The sequence below is a fragment of the Diaphorina citri genome, unplaced genomic scaffold (genome assembly GCF_000475195.1).
Source record: "Diaphorina citri unplaced genomic scaffold, Diaci psyllid genome assembly version 1.1 scaffold325, whole genome shotgun sequence".
In the NCBI taxonomy this organism is placed as follows: Eukaryota; Metazoa; Arthropoda; class Insecta; order Hemiptera; family Psyllidae; genus Diaphorina; species Diaphorina citri.
The window spans coordinates 147,065-166,047 of NW_007377760.1; the positions used below are offsets into that span (position 1 = coordinate 147,065).

General features: G+C 39.1%; 2 protein-coding genes across 2 annotated transcripts; both read left to right on the forward strand.

The window, feature by feature from the left end:
- Positions 1 to 6,501: 6,501 nt before the first annotated feature.
- On the forward strand, positions 6,502 to 10,409 carry LOC113466745. Its single transcript, XM_026822408.1, has 2 exons — positions 6,502 to 6,741; positions 9,545 to 10,409. Exons 1-2 carry the CDS (start codon positions 6,671 to 6,673, stop codon positions 10,407 to 10,409), a joined length of 936 nt encoding a protein of 311 aa, XP_026678209.1. The 5' UTR covers positions 6,502 to 6,670.
- A 5,618-nt stretch (positions 10,410 to 16,027) lies between these two features.
- LOC113466746 lies at positions 16,028 to 17,418 on the forward strand. The gene is made up of 2 exons (XM_026822409.1): positions 16,028 to 16,329; positions 16,737 to 17,418. The coding sequence occupies exons 1-2, from the start codon at positions 16,028 to 16,030 to the stop codon at positions 17,416 to 17,418; spliced, it is 984 nt and encodes a 327-aa protein (XP_026678210.1).
- The last annotated feature ends 1,565 nt before the right edge of the window (positions 17,419 to 18,983 follow it).

Consider the following 18,983-nt stretch of genomic DNA (forward strand, 5'->3'; position numbering starts at 1 on the left):
TTTACTACACTTCTAACCCCCTTTACCCTTTTCATTCTCAAAATTACTTAAGGGGGTTCCATTTTTCTCCCGAAATTTTTAATTAAGTATTTAGTATTACATTTTTCTGATTTTTCATCCCCCTTTCGAACTTTATCGTCTGTTATTTCAGGGTTTTTTTCCCCGTTCATAATTAATAAATAAGCTATTTGCCTGCCTTTTTTCGAGCCTTTAATTTGGGTTTTTTGTATAATATTGCGTTGTTTTCTTCATATTTCTACTCCTCCTTCTTCTTCTTCTTCTTCTTCTTCTTCTTCTTCTTCTTCTTCTTCTTCTTCTTCTTCTTCTTCTTCTTCTCTAATGTTTCCTTGCACTTCCTCATGTATTTTTCGTGAATATCTTGTTACATTTTTCATTTCATGACTTGTCTGTTGTTTTTGAGACATGGAACGCTTCAAAAGTGGAAATCCGAAGGAGCATGCTTTTCATAATTCTAAGGAGCTGATTTTTTTTTCCATCTTTTTAAAAAGAAAATGCTTCAACAAAGGATAGTGCGACCTATTTATCTGTGATGTGTAGTGGGAACTGAATGATGAATCTGTAATTCCGCAGTTAACACCTGAGACCAGAGCTGATTCTAGGGAAGTTAGTAGTTTGTTCTAAGGAGCCAGGTTCAATACTTTTGTATCTAGGATACAAAAATGTACCCACCTACATTGGATCAGAGTCTATTATAAATATTAGAACACAAAGAATTTTACTTCAATTTTTACGATTTTCAGGCATTTTTTTTTTTTTTCCAAGAATTTTTAGTGTTAGAAAGAAAAGGAATTAAAAAATTACCTCCACTTCAGCAGAGGCAAAAAAGGTTAATTTTTCTCTCTCCCAAGATTCTCAACTTATCTAGATAGAGGTAATACAATTCCTTCATTAATCTAAATTAACCCCTTCGCGCTCACTCAACCTGACGTTAACCCATCCTTCCCATTGTCACCAGTTCATCACCACTTATTTATTCATTTTTATTCCTCGAGAAAGAAGAGGGGGGGGACAAAAAGGGGTGAGAAATTTAAAATTCAAGAAAAGTTCACACAAAAAAATGGGAAAAAGGAAGAGAATCAGGGGGAGAGGGAGAAAATGAAGGAGGGAGAAAGGAGGGGGATTGGAAAGAGGTAAAAAGGAGGAAGAATATGTAAAAATTCCAAATGTGTAAAAACTTCTTTTGGGGGGATGGGGACTCCAGCAGACGCAAAAAAGGCCAATTTTTTCCCTCTCCCAAGTTTCTCAACTTATCTTTAGAGGTAATACAATTCCTTCATTAATCTAAATTAACCCCTTCGCGCTCACTCAACCTGACGTTAACCCTTCCCTCCCATTGTCACCAGTTCATCACCACTTATTTATTCATTTTTATTCCTCGAGAAAGAAGAGGGGTGGACAAAAAGGGGTGAGAAATTTAAAATTCAAGAAAAGTTCACACAAAAAAATGGGAAAAAGGAAGAGAATCAGGGGGAGAGGGAGAAAATGGAGGAAGAAAGGAGGGGGATTGGAAAGAGGTAAAAAGGAGGAAGAATATGTAAAAATTCCAAATGTGTAAAAACTTCTTTTGGGGGGATGGGGTTGAAATTTTTAGGGAAACTGAGGGAAAAAACACACAGGAAAGGGAGGAAACACACACAGGAAAGGGGGGAAACACATGGGAAAGGGGATAAAAACACATGGGAAAGGGAAGAAACACATGGGAAAGGGAGAAAAACACATAAGGGACTCCTGAAATAAATTAGAATGAAGAATACGAATCAACCGTTGAATTTCAGGGAGGTGGGGAAAATATATTCCTCCCACCATTCAACAATCAACACCTGTAGACAGAAAGCTTTTGTCTCTCATATATGTATGGTGATGCACATTTGAGACGGGGGAATTCATGAAAAGGACGAAACGAGATGTGGATTTTGTTTTGTCTCGTAAAAATACGAAAATTTTTCGTCTTCAAATTTTCGCCGGAGTCCACCCCATAGTAGAAGACGGAAAATAAAATATCTACGGCCCTGTGGGAGAGATGTTAAGAGAAATCGAAGTGATCAAATTTAAAAATGAAGTCAATAAATTTCTCATTATTTACATTGGCACTACTCTCAGATCACTGAAGTTAAGCAACGTCGATCCTGATTCACATATGGATGGGTAAGACCACAAATTCAAGAGACGAATTTGGGTTCTCGATGATTTTGCATTGAGTTTTAAAATCCTCTCTCTCTCTCTCACTAACTCATACACTCATCTTCTGTCTCGCCCTTTCCACAAAACCGAAGGAAAAAAAAGAAAAGAGAATTTTTTTTTGCATCTTAACAGAAATTCATTTTTCAATTTTCAACTTTGCAGTCTTTCCCCCTCTCCCTCCCTCTTAACTCTTTCCCTTCCTCCTCCTCTTCCTTCTCCTCCTACTATGTACTCGTATTCCTCCTTTAGTCCTTCTCCACCTCTCTCTCATGTCTCTCTCTCTCTCATGTCTCTCTCTCCCCCCCTCCCTCTCTCTCTCTCTTTCTCTCTCTCTACCTCTCTCTCTCGAAGGAAGAAGGAGAACGAAATGAAAAAAAAGACCAAAAAGAAAACCAGGAAGAAATGAAATAGGTAGGAGTAATAGAACGATATGCAGGAGGAGGATAAAGAAGAAGAAGAAGAGGGAAGAAGAAGAAGGAGGAGGATAAAGAAGAAGAAGAAGAAGAAGAAGAGGGAAGAAGAGGGAAGAAGAGGGAAGAAGAAGAAGGAGGAGGAGGAGAAAGAAGAAGATGATGAAGAGAAGACGGAAGTAGTTGAGAAACCACTCAAAGTCCCTCTTGAAAAGTCTCAACGGAACAGAATGACCCTCCATCTTCCGGAATCTTATTTCACGTTTGAAGTGAAGATCTAAATATTTGAGATAATATCCCATCAAGATGATAGCAGTGGTGGATATTAAGTAACCCCGCCTGCTGAGAACCGTCAACTGCCACATTAGACTCGTGTGGTCTGTGTTGTAGAATGCCCATACGCTAATATGAGAGAGAGAAAACTGTTTAATCGCCGTTTGCATTTCGTAGCAATGAAACAACTGCTACATTAGACTCCTGTGGTCTGTGTCGTAGCATGCCTATCCCGTAGTATGTTACTCATCAGATGGGCGAGAACATACACAATACTTTCAACACGAGAACACCAGAAGTACCTAACCCGTTGAAATATTTTTGCAATCGAAAAACCAGAGCAACTTTTGGGAATTCGAATCCCACCATGGAGGATTCGAACCCGGGGCCTTCTGCATATCAAGCAATCGTGTTACCACTAGGCTAAACCTGCCCCTCTTCCTCTTGAAAGTAGAATCCCCTTTCCCTTTTATAAGTTCACCCTTCGCTACTGACGAATGAAACTTATTAAAAAGGCAATCGGGAATAAAGATCAAGAGGCCATCACTTGAAGTATCATCATCTATTCTGAATATTCAAATCAGATCTAACCAGACTTTACCAGACGTCTTCCGGAAAAACATTCTACATGCCACACTATTCCAATTGTTATTTTATCAAACTAATTTCCATTGCTTGATATTCAATATTGTTTTCTTGTTTGTCAATTTCTATGTCTTTCCCTTTTATAAGTTCACCCTTCGCTACTGACGAATGAAACTTATTAAAAAGGCCATCGGTAATAAAGATCAAGAGGCCATCACTTGAAGTATCATCATCTATTCTGAATATTCAAATCAGATCTAACCAGACATTGCCAGACGTCTTCCGGAAAAACATTCTAGATGCCACACTATTCCAATTGTTATTTTATCAAACTAATTTCCATTGCTTGATATTCAATATTGTTTTCTTGTTTGTCAATTTCTATGTTCTTTTTTACAACTAAAACAAAGTATTTTGGCTAAAAAAAATAGGTATCAGCCTGTTTTCTCACCGAAATCATTCCCTGAAATTTTCGCGCACGACTACGTAATTTTAACTTTTAACTCCTGCGAAGTCAAATTTCCAGTATAAAACCTACAAAGGTTACCGAAGTTATAAAGTTACCAAAGTTATAAATTTACCGAAGTTATGAAGTTACCGACGTTATAAAGTTGGCCAAATCCGTTATGAATCGGTTGAAAAGCTGCCGGACCTTCCGCCGTCCGGGCAAACGACATCTGAAGAGACACCACGAGACCTTCAGCTTCATAACGCGAAACAATCTGGCGTTCCAACGTAAGAACCCTGCCAGTAAGAACGGCAACGTAACTCGGTACTAAATTTACCGAAGTTATGAAGTTACCGACGTTATAAAGTTGGCCAAATCCGTTATGAATCGGTTGAAAAGCTGCCGGACCTCCCGCCGTTATAGTCCGGGCAAACGAGATCTGAAGAGACGCCACGAGACCTTCAGCTTCATAACGCGAAACAATCTGGCGTTCCAACGTAAGAACCCTGCCAGTAAGAACGGCAACGTAACTCGGTACTACTCATCAGATGGGCGAGAACATACACAATATACTTTCAACACGAGAACACCAGAAGTACCTAACCCGTTGAAATATTTTTGCAATCGAAAAACCAGAGCAACTTTTGGGAATTCGAAGGAAGAGAAGAAGAAAAAGAAGGAAGAGAAGAAGAAAACAAGACAAATTAACAGAAACAAAGTTTGATCAAAAGTGGAGATGAAACATACCTACCTAGTAAATACGACTTTCTCTATGCCATTTCAATCAGGGAACAACGAGCAACATGGGTGAAAAAAACATGGAACCCGTTGTTTGAAATCTCCTGTATATCATTTTAAACAACGATCGACTTTTGTGAAAAACCATGTGGAACCTGTTGTTTGCAACCTCCTGTATATCATTTAGGATTTTAGAACATACAGTTACACACTGTGTTACATATGCACGTAAAGACTTAATATGAAGTCAGACTTTTCATATAAATGTGTTATAATGTTATTAGTTATTATGTTATTAAGACCATTATGGGACCGCGCAACGGTGATTAGAATTTTATAATGTCTCAGACACATTTTAACCCCCAGACATAATATACCCCATTATTATGTACATATTATGTTAATATTTATGATGGCAATCACTGACAAACATTTCTAAGTGTTTTACTTATACCTACGTACCTATGTTGAACGCATGCAAAATACGTGTTTGAATTTTGTAAATAAAGTTCTAATGTTGCCAACATGAAAGTCCTATGACACTCCAACAATGTTGCTAACACACCCTGATCCCCCAGACATAATATACATTATTATGTACATATGTTAATATGTATGATGGCATATTCTCATAATCACTGATGACAAACATTTCCAAGTGTTGTACTTATACCTACGTTACGTTGAACGCATGCAAAATACCTACGTGTTTGAATTTTGTAAATAAAGTTCTAATGTTGCCAACATGAAAGTCCTATGACACTCCAACAATGTTGCTAACCACACCCTGATGCGTAGGGAAGGTACTGTGTACATACTTATAAGAACATGTGCATTGTGCACAAGGTACAAGAGAGTAATTTAACTTGAAAAAGGTGGGCATTTTCTATCACCAAGTAAAGAAGAAGAAGAAGAAGAAGAAGAAGAAGAAGAAGAAGAAGTAAAAAGGATGAATGTCAAAATAAGATAAAAATTGTCCAACGATTTTCAAGTTTTTTTTTTTTTTTTGTTGCTAACACACCCTGATGCGTAGGTGAGGTACTGTGTTCATAATTATAAGAACATGTGCATTGAGCACAAGGTACCTACAAGAGAGTAATTTAACTTGAAAAAGTGGGCATTTTCTATCACCAAGCAAAGAAAAAGAAGAAGAAGAAGTAAAAAGGATGAATGTCAAAATAAGATAAAAATCGTCCAACGATTTTCAAGTTTTTTTTTTTTTTTTTTTTTTTTTTTTCATTAGCCAGACAAGGTCCGTCTGTCAGGTCTGATACCTTATAGTGAGTGGCTAGTCTTACTGATTTTTACCAACCAACTTACCAAGGAAATTAAGAAGCTAAACCGCCTTCAGCAATCCACGCACACAGCATCAGCTCTCGCTTTGTGAAAAATTATTTCTACTCCTTACAATTTTCACAAAGAGGAATTTTCACGAAAAAAAAAGCCAATTTAGCGCCAGTCTTTTGTTTTTAACAAAAACCCCCACGGGAGAATGAGTGCCCCCCCCCACAGAGGGAGGGGAGGTTAGGGTTCGACTTCTTTATTGGAAAACATTTTTGTAATTAACATTTTTTCCGCGGTTTTTACGTGGGAGGAGAATGGGGGAGAGGAAATTAAAAGACAGCGGAGGCGGAGAACATGTTGAAGAAGGAAGAGAAGAAGAAAAAGAAAAAAGGAGAAGAAGAAAACAAGACAAATTAACAGAAACAAAGTTTGATCAAAAGTGGAGATGAAACATACCTAGTGCCAGCTTAGTTGGTAGTGCGTCTGCCTTGTAAGCGCTACGCCGCGGGTTCGATTCCCGCCCGGGGCGGATTTTATCCTGATGGGATAATGTGACAAAATTGAAAATGAAAGGAAATTGGAAGTAGGGAAAAGCAACGTGCGAAAGGAAGTAAAAACTGTCAAAAGTATAGACTTGGACTTTATAAAACTGTACGAAAATGACAAAAATAGAAAAGTTGAGGCGCAGAGAAATAAAGCCATTCACAAATCAAAGACAACTGTTGGTAATATGAAGAGTTTCCTGAATAAAAGTAATAAATTGAAGGTAGAACTAAGAAAGAAACCCTGTGGGACGGCTACCAATCATGCCCAACAATCAAACGCTGAAACCGTTTAGTGAACACAACACTGGAAACTCTGCAAACAAAAATGACTCCCGTGGTGAACCAAGACAAACAAAAAATGTCGACAAAAGTGAAAATCAAAGGAAATTGGAAGTAGGGAAAAGCATAGTGCGAAAGGAAGTAAAAACTGTCAAAAGTAGGTGTCGACAAAAGTGAAAATCAAAGGAAATTGGAAGTAGGGAAAAGCATAGTGCGAAAGGAAGTAAAAACTGTCAAAAGTAGAGACTTGGACTTTATAAAACTGTACGAAAATGACAAAAATAGAAAAGTTGAGGAGCGACTTTATAAAACTGTACGAAAATGACAAAAATAGAAAAGTTGAGGAGCAGAGAAATAAAGCCATTCACAAACCAAAGACAACCGTAGGTAATATGAAGAGTTTCCTGAATAAAAGTAATAAATTGAAGGTAGAACTAAGAAAGAAACCCTGTGGGACGGCTTCCAATCATGAACCAGAGGTGAAAAGATCGTGTAACGAAACATTTGCCAAATGGTGCCAAGTGAAACGTCCGGACCTCGCGTGGAGAACTCACAAACATCTGATGAAGAAAAAACCCAACAAATCCATCAGACTGCTTCAAAAGCAAATGCTACCGAATATTCTACAAACCAGTCTAGAAAACCCCTTCAGGATACAGAAACTACGACCAACCGTGGGCAAGAAGAAAAGCGCCAAAAAGCTGAAGAATAAGAAAGGGAAAATGGGTAAATTTTTTAAACAGCCAAAAGTTGAAAACAAGAGGCAACCAAGAAAGAACCTAAGACCAAAACAGGATGGGAATGGTATCAAAAACAAAAGACAAAGGAAAAGAAGACAAAGTAAACACCAAAATAGAAGTGTTAAGAAGAATACAACACCTGTAAAAGAGTTGAGGGAAACTACGACCAACCGTGGGCAAGAAGAAAAGCGCCAAAAAGCTGAAGAATAAGAAAGGGAAAATGGGTAAATTATTTAAACAGCCAAAAGTTGAAAACAAGAAGCAACCAAGAAAGAACCTAAGACCAAAACAGGATGGGAATGGTGTCAAAAACAAAAGACAAAGGAAAAGAAGACAAAGTAAACACCAAAATAGAAGTGTTAAGAAGAATACAACACCTGTAAAAGAGTTGAGATTTGAAAATATGGAAAAAGGCCAATTGAAGAAGACCAATCTTGCCCCAATTGAAAATGTCAAAGAGGAAGTACTGAGGTTGAATACTGCAGTGGGGGAAGTATCCATTAGAATGGTCTAAAGACTCTAAAGCTGAACAATGATCAATATGATTCTTATGCTAATAAAACTAGTATCTTCTCAAAAACCCAATAAAAAATGTCTAAGAATTAAAACAGGACAGGAGAAAGCTAGTCGTTTCGAGAACGAACGTTAAGGTAATGTTACACCATTATGCAAACGTTTGCAAACAATGCGTGCTTGGTGTAGCATTACCTAGGGTTGGGACATCGAGACGAAAACATCGATGTTCGATACATCGATGTTTTTAAACTTCGATATATCGAGTATCCGATGTATCAGCGCACATTGTTTGCAAACATTTGCAAACAATGCGTGCTTGGTGTAACATTACCTGAAAAACCGACAGCAGCCGGATCAAATCCGCGCACACACGAACGCTGTTTGCAAGCCAATGTTTGTGGAAAAATGATTGCAATCGCGCTTGGTGTAACATTACCCTTACCTGTTCAGGATAAAATTCGCTCGGGGCGGGAATCATATTGTAGTATCTCGCCTCAACCGTTTCGCGTGGCTGACCATGGCAGGTACAGTTCCCTCTGTCAAACCTCTTAAAAAAAACATACCTAGTAAATACGGCTTTCTCTCTGCCATTTCAATCAGGGAACAACGAGCAACATGGGTGAAAAAAACATGGAACCGTTGTTTGAAATCTCCTGTATATCATTTTAAACAACGATCGACTTTTGTGAAAAACCATGTGGAACCTGTTGTTTGCAACCTCCTGTGCGGAGATTCAACACCCTCGAAGTCAGAACGAAACAGATAGTCCTCAGGACGAGACCAATAAGGTGGCAGCGTTGGAGAACTCAACGGTGAAAATCTCGCCTCAACCGTTGGTGATCAAAGAGGACAGGAATTTGGAGAAGGCTCACTTTACACTGACAAAATCCGAGGTACAGGGAATGCTGTCGAAATGGAAGCGTGCCAACCCAACAACGAGAGAGACTATTCCTGAGTCAAGTACCAATTTGGAAGTTCCTGCCAAACGCATTGAACTACCACACAAAGACGGTCCATCTGCTTTCTCCAGATATCTTCAAGCTATTGCCTTACAGAAAACTGGATCCAGCTCAAAGAATTTCAGCCCTCCTGAAAAAATCGCCATGAAATCACCTCGTGATGATGATGAACGTGAAGGAGCGATCCATCTCACGTCAAAACCATCCCTTAAAGATAGCGCTATCCATAAGGAATCTTTGGAAAAGGACAACATACAAGTGAAAAGCTCTATCCATATGAAATCGTTGAAGAATGAAGTGAAGAATAAAGTGAAAACACCGGTCAATATGCCCGACTGGTACGTCCCACCGTACGTCAGAAACAACGTGTTTCTCATGAAATCGTTGCCCAACAATGAAACGCTGAAACCGTTTAGTAAACACAACACTGGAAACTCTGCAAACAAAAATGACTCCCGTGGTGAACCAAGACAACCAAAAAATGTCGACAAAAGTGAAAATCAAAGGAAATTGGAAGTAGGGAAAAGCATAGTGCGAAAGGAAGTAAAAACTGCCAAAAGTAGACCAATCATGGACCTCAGGTTAAAAAATCGTACAACGAAAGTTTTACCAAATGGTGCCCAGTAAAACGTCCCCAACTCGCGAGGAAAACTCACAAACATCTGAAGAAAAAAGCCACCATGAAACTCGCCATGAAATCACCTCGTCATGATGATGAACGTGAAGGAGCGATCCATCTCACGTCAAAATCACCCCTTAAAGATAGCGCTATCCATAAGGAATCTTTGGAAAAGGACAACATACAAGTGAAAAGCTCTATCCATATGAAATCGTTGAAGAATGAAGTGAAGAATAAAGTGAAAACACCGGTCAATATGCCCGACTGGTACGTCCCACCGTACGTCAGAAACAACGTGTTTCTCATGAAATCGTTGCCCAACAATGAAACGCTGAAACCGTTTAGTAAACACAACACTGGAAACTCTGCAAACAAAAATGACTCCCGTGGTGAACCAAGACAACCAAAAAATGTCGACAAAAGTGAAAATCAAAGGAAATTGGAAGTAGGGAAAAGCATAGTGCGAAAGGAAGTAAAAACTGCCAAAAGTAGAGACTTGAACTTTATAAAACTGTACGAAAATGACAAAAATAGAAAAGTTGAGGCGCAGAGAAATAAAGCCATTCACAAACCAAAGACAACTGTTGGTAATATGAAGAGTTTCCTGAATAAAAGTAATAAATTGAAGGTTGAACTAAGAAAGAAACCCTGTGGGGCGGCTTCCAATCATGAACCAGAGGTGAAAAGATCGTGTAACGAAACATTTGCCAAATGGTGCCAAGTCAAACGTCCGGACCTCGCGTGGGGAGAAGCGGAGGGATTAAATAAATTTAATATCGCGTTTTACGCGATTTTTCAATCTCTTCCTTAATTCTTCAACATTCCCCTTGTTATGCAACTATGTTTCCTCCCCCCCTTAATCAGGGTGTCTACTAAGTGAAGAAAAAATCAAATACCCTGACTTTTCCCGGTTTTCCAGTCTGGTGGACACCCTGTTGTTTTAGACATGAGAGAGGGAGGGGAGGGGTGATTTTAGACACGAGAGAAGGAGAAGAGGAAATTTTCAGAAAGGGGGAGAGGGATTTTTTTTGAAAGGGAGGAGAGGGATATTTTAGAGGATGGAAAGGGAGAATTTCGAGGTATAGGTAAGAGGTAGGTAAGTTTGATTGATCTGCCTGAAGGACGCTAATAGTTTGATGGATGACTTGGCCATGGGAATTGGAGGGGAGAGGGAGGAGGAGGAGGAGTAAGGTAGGGGAGGGGGAAACGCTGGGAGTTTAGAGGTGTAAGTTTGGGGAACATCTTACGTCCTAAACCAGCGAGGTTGGGAATCTAGATTCTAGACCTTTGGTTGCCCGATGCGATGTTAGAAAACCTAGAAGACAAACCAGAAAATTTCTGCCTCACCCGAGACTCGAACCCAGCTCAACCCAGTAAAGAGCGAACCACTCGACTACAGGAAACACTTATATTACCTTTTCCTTTTTTTTTCTCCTTCCTCTTTTTCTTCTTCTTCCTCCTTCTCCTTGTCCTCCTCCTCCTCCTCCTCTTTATAATTCTCCTGATGGATGATGCCATTCCTTCTCCTACTCTCCCTCTTCCTCCTCCTCCTCCCGCCCAAAGTGAGGACATCATCTTTCCCAAAGGAGAGGGAGGGCTCTTTTTTTTCATATTTTATTAATATGAGCATTTTCTGTAATTAACTTTTTAACCGAGTTTTTTTTTCCTCCTCCTTTAGAAATCATTAATCTAAAACCCATAAATTTTAGACATGAGATGGTAAAAAAAAAAATCTTCCTTTTACTCCCTGTGAGCTTTTGTTTATTGAAAACATCTCGATGTGCTTATTTAGCCCCCTATAATACATATTAATATTGGTTATTCTCTTCTTATTAAATAAAATTGGTGGATGTGACAATTTTCTGCCAGGTTTTTTGTGTTATAATTATTCTCTCTCCCTCTCTCTCTCTCTCTCTCTCTCTCTCTCTCTCTCTCTCTCTCTCTCTCTCTCTCTATGTATCTTTTCTTCATTTTCATTCTAAGGCTCTCTCTCTAGATTTATAGTGTTTGAGAGAGGGAGAGTGAGTGAGCGAGAGAGAGAGAGAGAGAGAAAAAAAGGGAGAGAGAGAGAGAGAGAACATAGAGGGAAAATTATGTTTTTTATACTTGTCCTCAAAACCGTCTTCAGGGCCTTGTTTTCATAAAATTTTGGTGTAACACGCTTCGTTCAAAAAGAATGGACTGACATTAATCCATACTTAAAGCAGTTCAATCCAGAAAAAAAGTCTTCTTAATCCGTTAATCCAGTTAGAATCATCCAGTCTAAACCCCTCCTAGTATTGAAAGGTCTCTGGACTGACTTATAATACATCCAGATTCCAGAATCTAATACAGCATTTTTTTAATCAACTTTCCCCCCTCCCTCTCTTTCCTCCCTCCGTCTCTTTCCCCCTCTCTTCCTCTCTTTTCCCCTCCCTTTCTTTCAAGCCTTTTTACATTATCGGTACCTTTGATGTGGTCGTTTCTTGCAGAATTTCCCCATTTTTGCTATCGAAGGAGGAGAAAGAGGAGAAAGGGAGGAGGAGGAGAAGGAGGCTAATAAAAGGGAATCATTAATCAAAAATGAAGAGGATAGGGAGAGAGATAATATTGAGATGCAATGAGGTGAATAGAAAGAAAAAAGACTTGGAGAGCTTTTTCCTCTCTCTCTCTCTCTCTCTCTTTCTTGGGCTGTTTTTTTTTCTCAGGAAATTGTGGTTTTCATTCTTTGTCAAGAGATGGTATGTTATGGAAATACGGATATGGCTTTAATTTTATAAAAAGAAGAAGAAGAAAGGAAGAAGAAGAAAAGAAGAAGAAGAGGAGGAGGAAGAAGTAGAAGAAGAAGAAGAAGAAGAGGAAGAAGAAGAAGAAGAAGAAGAAGAAGAAGAAGAAGAAGAAGAAGAAGAAGAAGAAGAAAAGAATAAATTTAGACCACTTGAAAATTATGTATTATTTTTCTTTTTGAACAATGTCGAAGCTGTTGTAAGTCTATAGGTAGATTGGAAGGTAGAGCGTCTGCCTTCTCGGCGCTAGGTCGCAGGTTCAATTCCAGCCCGGGGTGAATTGTATCCTAAAAGGATAAAATTCCTTCTTGTCTTCGCCACGGCAGGTTTCGCTTTTTCCTATCCTGTCCTCCTTCTCTCTTTGATTTAGGGACGATAAGACCCTATTTGTTGTTACCGTTCCCTCTATCAAACCTAAATAAATAAATCAGGTTTGAATAATATCAATCACAGGTAATGGACATTAAAGCCTCATTAAAATCAATACTAAAAACACTGATTGGCAAATTTCAATCAAAAAAGAAGAAAAATCCACTCTGACGTTTGAAGGGGATGTAAAAGAGAGATGTTAAGAGAAATCGAAGTGATCAAATTTAAAAATGAAGTCAATAAATTTCTTATTATTTACATTGGCACTACTCTCAGATCACTGGAGTTAAGCAACGTCGATTTTGGTTGTCATTTGGATGGGTAACAACTAACAACAGAACACCAGAAATTCACAAATATTTTTGATTTAAGAGACGAAGTTACTCGTAGGTGCTCGATGATTTTGTATTGAGTTTGTCTATCTACCTCCATGATTATAAAATCTTTGTTTTTACTTAAAATTCTCTTTCTCTCACTCATACAGCATACACTCATCTTTTGTCTCACCCTTTCCACAAAACCGAAGGAAAAAAAGAAAAAGAAAAGAGATTTTTTTTTGCATCTTAAGAGAAATTCATTTTTCAATTTTCAACTTTGCAGTCTTTCCCCCCTTTCTCTCCCTCTTAACTCTTTCCGTTCCTCCTCCTCTTCCTTCTCCTCCTACTATGTACTCGTATTCCTCCTTTAGTCCTTCTCCACCTCTCTCTCTCTCATATCTCTCTCTCATGCCTCTCTCTCTCCCTCTCTCTCTTTCTTTCTCTCTCTCTCTCTCTACCTCTCTCTCTCCCTCTCTCAAGTCTCTCTCTCTCTCTCATGTCTCTCTCTCTCATGTCTTTCTCTCTCTCTCTCTACCTCTCTTTCTCTCTCTCTCTCTCCCCCCCTCTCTCTCTCTCTCGTTCTCTTCCTCCTTCTTCTTTTCTCCCTAATTTTTCGAAATATTTGAATTTCTCCATTTAGAGGAAAGAAAGACGAAAGGTTTATTTGCATTGAGCATTTACATATTGGCAAGATCAACAACATAAGGGCATATACTACGTTTTGGAGGAAAAGAGGTTTTTAGAAAGAACTCGGGGGCCGCCGCTTTTTACTTTTTGTTTTTCCGCTGAATATTGATTTATTTCTTAATTTTTCTTCTTCTAATATTCTCCTTCTTCTTTCTCTTGCTCTCCTTTTTCAGCTTTAGTTTTATATAGGTACATATATTTTTTTTCTTTTTTTTTTTTAATTTAAGCAAGGGTCTATTAATTGTAATTTATTTTTGAAAATATTGTACCAAATACATGAGACCTTGTTTAGACTGCGGTCTCCAATCATTCCTGTATGAATTCATTATTTATAAAGGACTTATCGAAAGCGGAGAGAGAGAGAGAGAAAAAGTTGAACAAAACTTCTTCATAGGGTAGGAGAAAAAAAAGTTAGTCTTATTAAAAAATAAAGCTTAGGAAAAATAAGAAGAAGGAGATGTAGGAGAACAAGGGAGAACTGGACGAAGGAAGAAGAAGAAGAAGAGGATAAAAAACGAAGAGAAAATATCCAAGAAGATGGGAAGGAAGAGTATCTTGCAAAGTAGGCAAAAGACAAGGAAAGCGGACAAAATAAGATTTAAGGAAGAAGAAGAAGAAGAAGAAGAAGAAGAAGAAGAAAAAAAGCAAGGGGAGGACGCACAAGAAATAGGAGTCCAACGACAAGATGCAAAAAAGTTGAAAAAAAAAAAAAAAAAAAAAAAAAAAAAAGGGGCGAAATGAAAAAGGGGAAGAAGAGAAGAGGAATTTTAGAAGGAAAAAAAAAAAAAAAACAAGAAGATTGAGACGAAATGAAAAAGGAGAAGAAGAGAAGTAGTATTATAGAAGGAAACCAAACAGGTCGAGGTGTAAGAGAATGTGGGGAAGAAAGAAGTAAAAGAGAAGGAAGAAGGAGAACGAAATGAAAAAAAAAGACCAAAAAGAAAACCAGGAAGAAATGAAATAGGTAGGAGTAATAGAACGTTATGCAGGAGGAGGATAAGAAGAAGAGAAGAAGAGGGAAGAACAAGAAGAAGGAGGAGGAGAAAGAAGAAGAGGGAAGAAGAAGAAGGAGGAGGAGAAAGAAGAAGAAGAGAAGACGGAAGTGGTTGAGAAACCACTCAAAGTCCCTCTTGAAAAGTCTCAACGGAAAGGAATGACCCTCCATCTAACCGTCCGGAATCTTATTTCACGTTTGAAGTGAAGATCTAAATATTTGAGATAATATCCCCTCAAGATGATAGCAGTGGTGGATGTTAAGTAACCCCGCCTGCTGAGAACCGTCAACTGCCACATTAGACTCGTGTGGTGTGTGTTGTAGAATGCCCATACGCTAATATGAGAGAGAAAAAAATGTTTAATCGCCGTTTGCATTTCGTAGCAATGAAACAACTGCTACATTAGACTCCTGTGGTCTGTGTCGTAGCATGCCTATCCCGTAGTATGTTACTCATCAGATGGGCGAGAACATACACAATACTTTCAACACGAGAACACCAGAAGTACCTAACCCGTTGAAATATTTTTGCAATCGAAAAACCAGAGCAACTTTTGGGAATTCGAATCCCACCATGGAGGATTCGAACCCGGGGCCTTCTGCATATCAAGCAATCGTGTTACCACTAGGCTAAACCTGCCCCTCTTCCTCTTGAAAGTAGAATCCCCTTTCCCTTTTATAAGTTCACCCTTCGCTACTGACGAATGAAACTTATTAAAAAGGCAATCGGGAATAAAGATCAAGAGGCCATCACTTGAAGTATCATCATCTATTCTGAATATTCAAATCAGATCTAACCAGACTTTACCAGACGTCTTCCGGAAAAACATTCTACATGCCACACTATTCCAATTGTTATTTTATCAAACTAATTTCCATTGCTTGATATTCAATATTGTTTTCTTGTTTGTCAATTTCTATGTTCTTTTTGTACAACTAAAACAAAGTATTTTGGCTAAAAAAATAAAAAAATAGGTATCAGCCTGTTTTCTCACCGAAATCATTCCCTGAAATTTTCGCGCACGACTACGTAATTTTAACTTTTAACTCCTGCGAAGTCAAATTTCCAGTATAAAACCTACAAAGGTTACCGAAGTTATAAAGTTACCAAAGTTATAAATTTACCGAAGTTATGAAGTTACCGACGTTATAAAGTTGGCCAAATCCGTTATGAATCGGTTGAAAAGCTGCCGGACCTCCCGCCGTTACAGGCAGGGCAAACGAGATCTGACGAGACGCCACGAGACCTTCAGCTTTATAAGAAGTTACCGACGTTATAAAGTTGGCCAAATCCGTTATGAATCGTTTGAAAAGCTGCCGGACCTCCCGCCGTTATAGTCCGGGCAAACGAGATCTGAAGAGACGCCACGAGACCTTCAGCTTCATAACGCGAAACAATCTGGCGTTCCAACGTAAGAACCCTGCCAGTAAGAACGGCAACGTAACTCGGTACAGAGGGACGAAGAAATTAAAGCTCAACAAGTTTGTCAACCTAAAGCCCAAGTTCATGAACTTCTACGCCAAGTTCCGTCGGAATAGACTCAGGAACGCTTGTCACGGTGATGGTCCTCGGAAGGTGACGAAACGTGTTCCTTTTAGGTAATTATTCAGAAGCCACGACAATGAAAGCTCCTTTTTGCGTTTAACCCTATAATAAGACTGGTCACTGCTCATTTGTGAAAGCTCCCTTTTGCGTTTAACCTAACCCTGTAATAACACTGGTCACCGCTCAATTGTGACAAGTCCTTTTTGTTTTTAACTTAACCCTAATTTTCCATTGGCCTGACTTCTGAACAAGTACCTGCCTTTCAGATTCAACAACAAGAAGACGAATAACACGTTGCCTCCACTGAAACTGACCGATCCTTCTAAATACGTGGTTGTACCTGTTTAACCTAACCCTATAATAACACTGGTCACCGCTCAATTGTGACAAGTCCTTTTTGTTTTTAACTTAACCCTAATTTTCCATTGACCTGACTTCTGAACAAGCACCTGCCTTTCAGATTCAACAACAAGAAGACGAATAACACGTTGCCTCCACTGAAACTGACCGATCCTTCTAAATACGTGGTTGTACCGTCACGCTACATGCAGTTCTATGAGAAGTATAAGCAGAGGAAAGCGTTGCCAGTTAATGCGATGGATAACCATGCGGAGATTCAACACCCTCCAAGTCAGAACGAAACAGATAGTCCTCAGGACGAGACCAATAAGGTGGCAGCGTTGGAGAACTCAACGGTGAAAACCTCGCCTCAACCGTTGGTGATCAAAGAGGACAGGAATTTGGAGAAGGCTCACTTTACACTGACAAAATCCGAAGTACAGGGAATGCTGTCGAAATGGAAGCGCGCCAACCCAACAACGAGAGAGACTATTCCTGAGTCAAGTACCGATTTGGAAGTTCCTGCCAAACGCATTGAACTACCACACAAAGACGGTCCATCTGCTTTCTCCAGATATCTTCAAGCTATTGCCTTACAGAAAACTGGATCCAGCTCAAAGAATTTCAGCCCTCCTGAAAAAATCGCCATGAAATCACCTCGTGATGATGATGAACGTGAAGGAGCGATCCATCTCACGTCAAAACCATCCCTTAAAGATAGCGCTATCCATAAGGAATCTTTGGAAAAGGACAACATACAAGTGAAAAGCTCTATCCATATGAAATCGTTGAAGAAGCCATAAGGAATCTTTGGAAAAGGACAACATACAAGTGAAAAGCTCTATCCATATGAAATCGTTTAAGAATGAAGTGAAGAAAATAGTGAAAACACCGGTCAATATGCCCGACTGGTACGTCCCACCGTACGTCAGAAACAGCGTGTTTCTCATGAAACCTTTGCCCAACAATCGAAAAAAGTGAAAACACCGGTCAATATGCCCGACTGGTACGTCCCACCGTACGTCAGAAACAGCGTGTTTCTCATGAAACCTTTGCCCAACAATCAAACGCTGAAACCGTTTAGTAAACACAACACTGGAAACTCTGCAAACAAAAATGACTCCCGTGGTGAACCAAGACAACCAAAAAATGTTGACAAAATTGAAAATGAAAGGAAATTGGAAGTAGGGAAAAGCAACGTGCGAAAGGAAGTAAAAACTGTCAAAAGTATAGACTTGGACTTTATAAAACTGTACGAAAATGACAAAAATAGAAAAGTTGAGGCGCAGAGAAATAAAGCCATTCACAAATCAAAGACAACTGTTGGTAATATGAAGAGTTTCCTGAATAAAAGTAATAAATTGAAGGTAGAACTAAGAAAGAAACCCTGTGGGACGGCTACCAATCATGGACCTCAGGTTAAAAAATCGTACAACGAAAGTTTTACCAAATGGTGCCCAGTAAAACGTCCCCAACTCGCGAGGAAAACTCACAAACATCTGAAGAAAAAAGCCACCATGAAACTCGCCATGAAATCACCTCGTCATGATGATGAACGTGAAGGAGCGATCCATCTCACGTCAAAATCACCCCTTAAAGATAGCGCTATCCATAAGGAATCTTTGGAAAAGGACAACATACAAGTGAAAAGCTCTATCCATATGAAATCGTTGAAGAATGAAGTGAAGAACAAAGTGAAAACACCGGTCAATATGCCCGACTGGTACGTCCCACCGTACGTCAGAAACAACGTGTTTCTCATGAAATCGTTGCCCAACAATGAAACGCTGAAACCGTTTAGTAAACACAACACTGGAAACTCTGCAAACAAAAATGACTCCCGTGGTGAACCAAGACAACCAAAAAATGTCGACAAAAGTGAAAATCAAAGGAAATTGGAAGTAGGGAAAAGCATAGTGCGAAAGGAAGTAAAAACTGCCAAAAGTAGAGACTTGAACTTTATAAAACTGTACGAAAATGACAAAAATAGAAAAGTTGAGGAGCAGAGAAATAAAGCCATTCACAAACCAAAGACAACCGTTGGTAATATGAAGAGTTTCCTGAATAAAAGTAATAAATTGAAGGTTGAACTAAGAAAGAAACCCTGTGGGGCGGCTTCCAATCATGAACCAGAGGTGAAAAGATCGTGTAACGAAACATTTGCCAAATGGTGCCAAGTCAAACGTCCGGACCTCGCGTGGAGAACTCACTGTACTAAATAAAATTTTGAATTCTTCCCAGGTGATGTTCGGAGTAGACACTTCCGTAAGCCATTGTGCTGCTGGTCCTTTTAATGCTTGGCCCAGTGTTAGAATAAGATCACTCCCAAACCTAGGGTTTTCAGAAAAACAAACGTCTGCTGTTTGAA

Bases quoted from the DNA above. Each gene is read 5' to 3' on its own strand.
- LOC113466745 (XM_026822408.1), top strand. From the start codon at position 6,671: ATGAAGAGTTTCCTGAATAAAAGTAATAAATTGAAGGTAGAACTAAGA. The intron at 6,742-9,544 runs CAATCATGCCCA...CCAAAAGTAGAC, and splicing joins AAACCCTGTGGGACGGCTAC to CAATCATGGACCTCAGGTTA.
- LOC113466746 (XM_026822409.1), top strand. From the start codon at position 16,028: ATGAATCGTTTGAAAAGCTGCCGGACCTCCCGCCGTTATAGTCCGGGC. The intron at 16,330-16,736 runs GTAATTATTCAG...CCTGCCTTTCAG, and splicing joins ACGAAACGTGTTCCTTTTAG to ATTCAACAACAAGAAGACGA.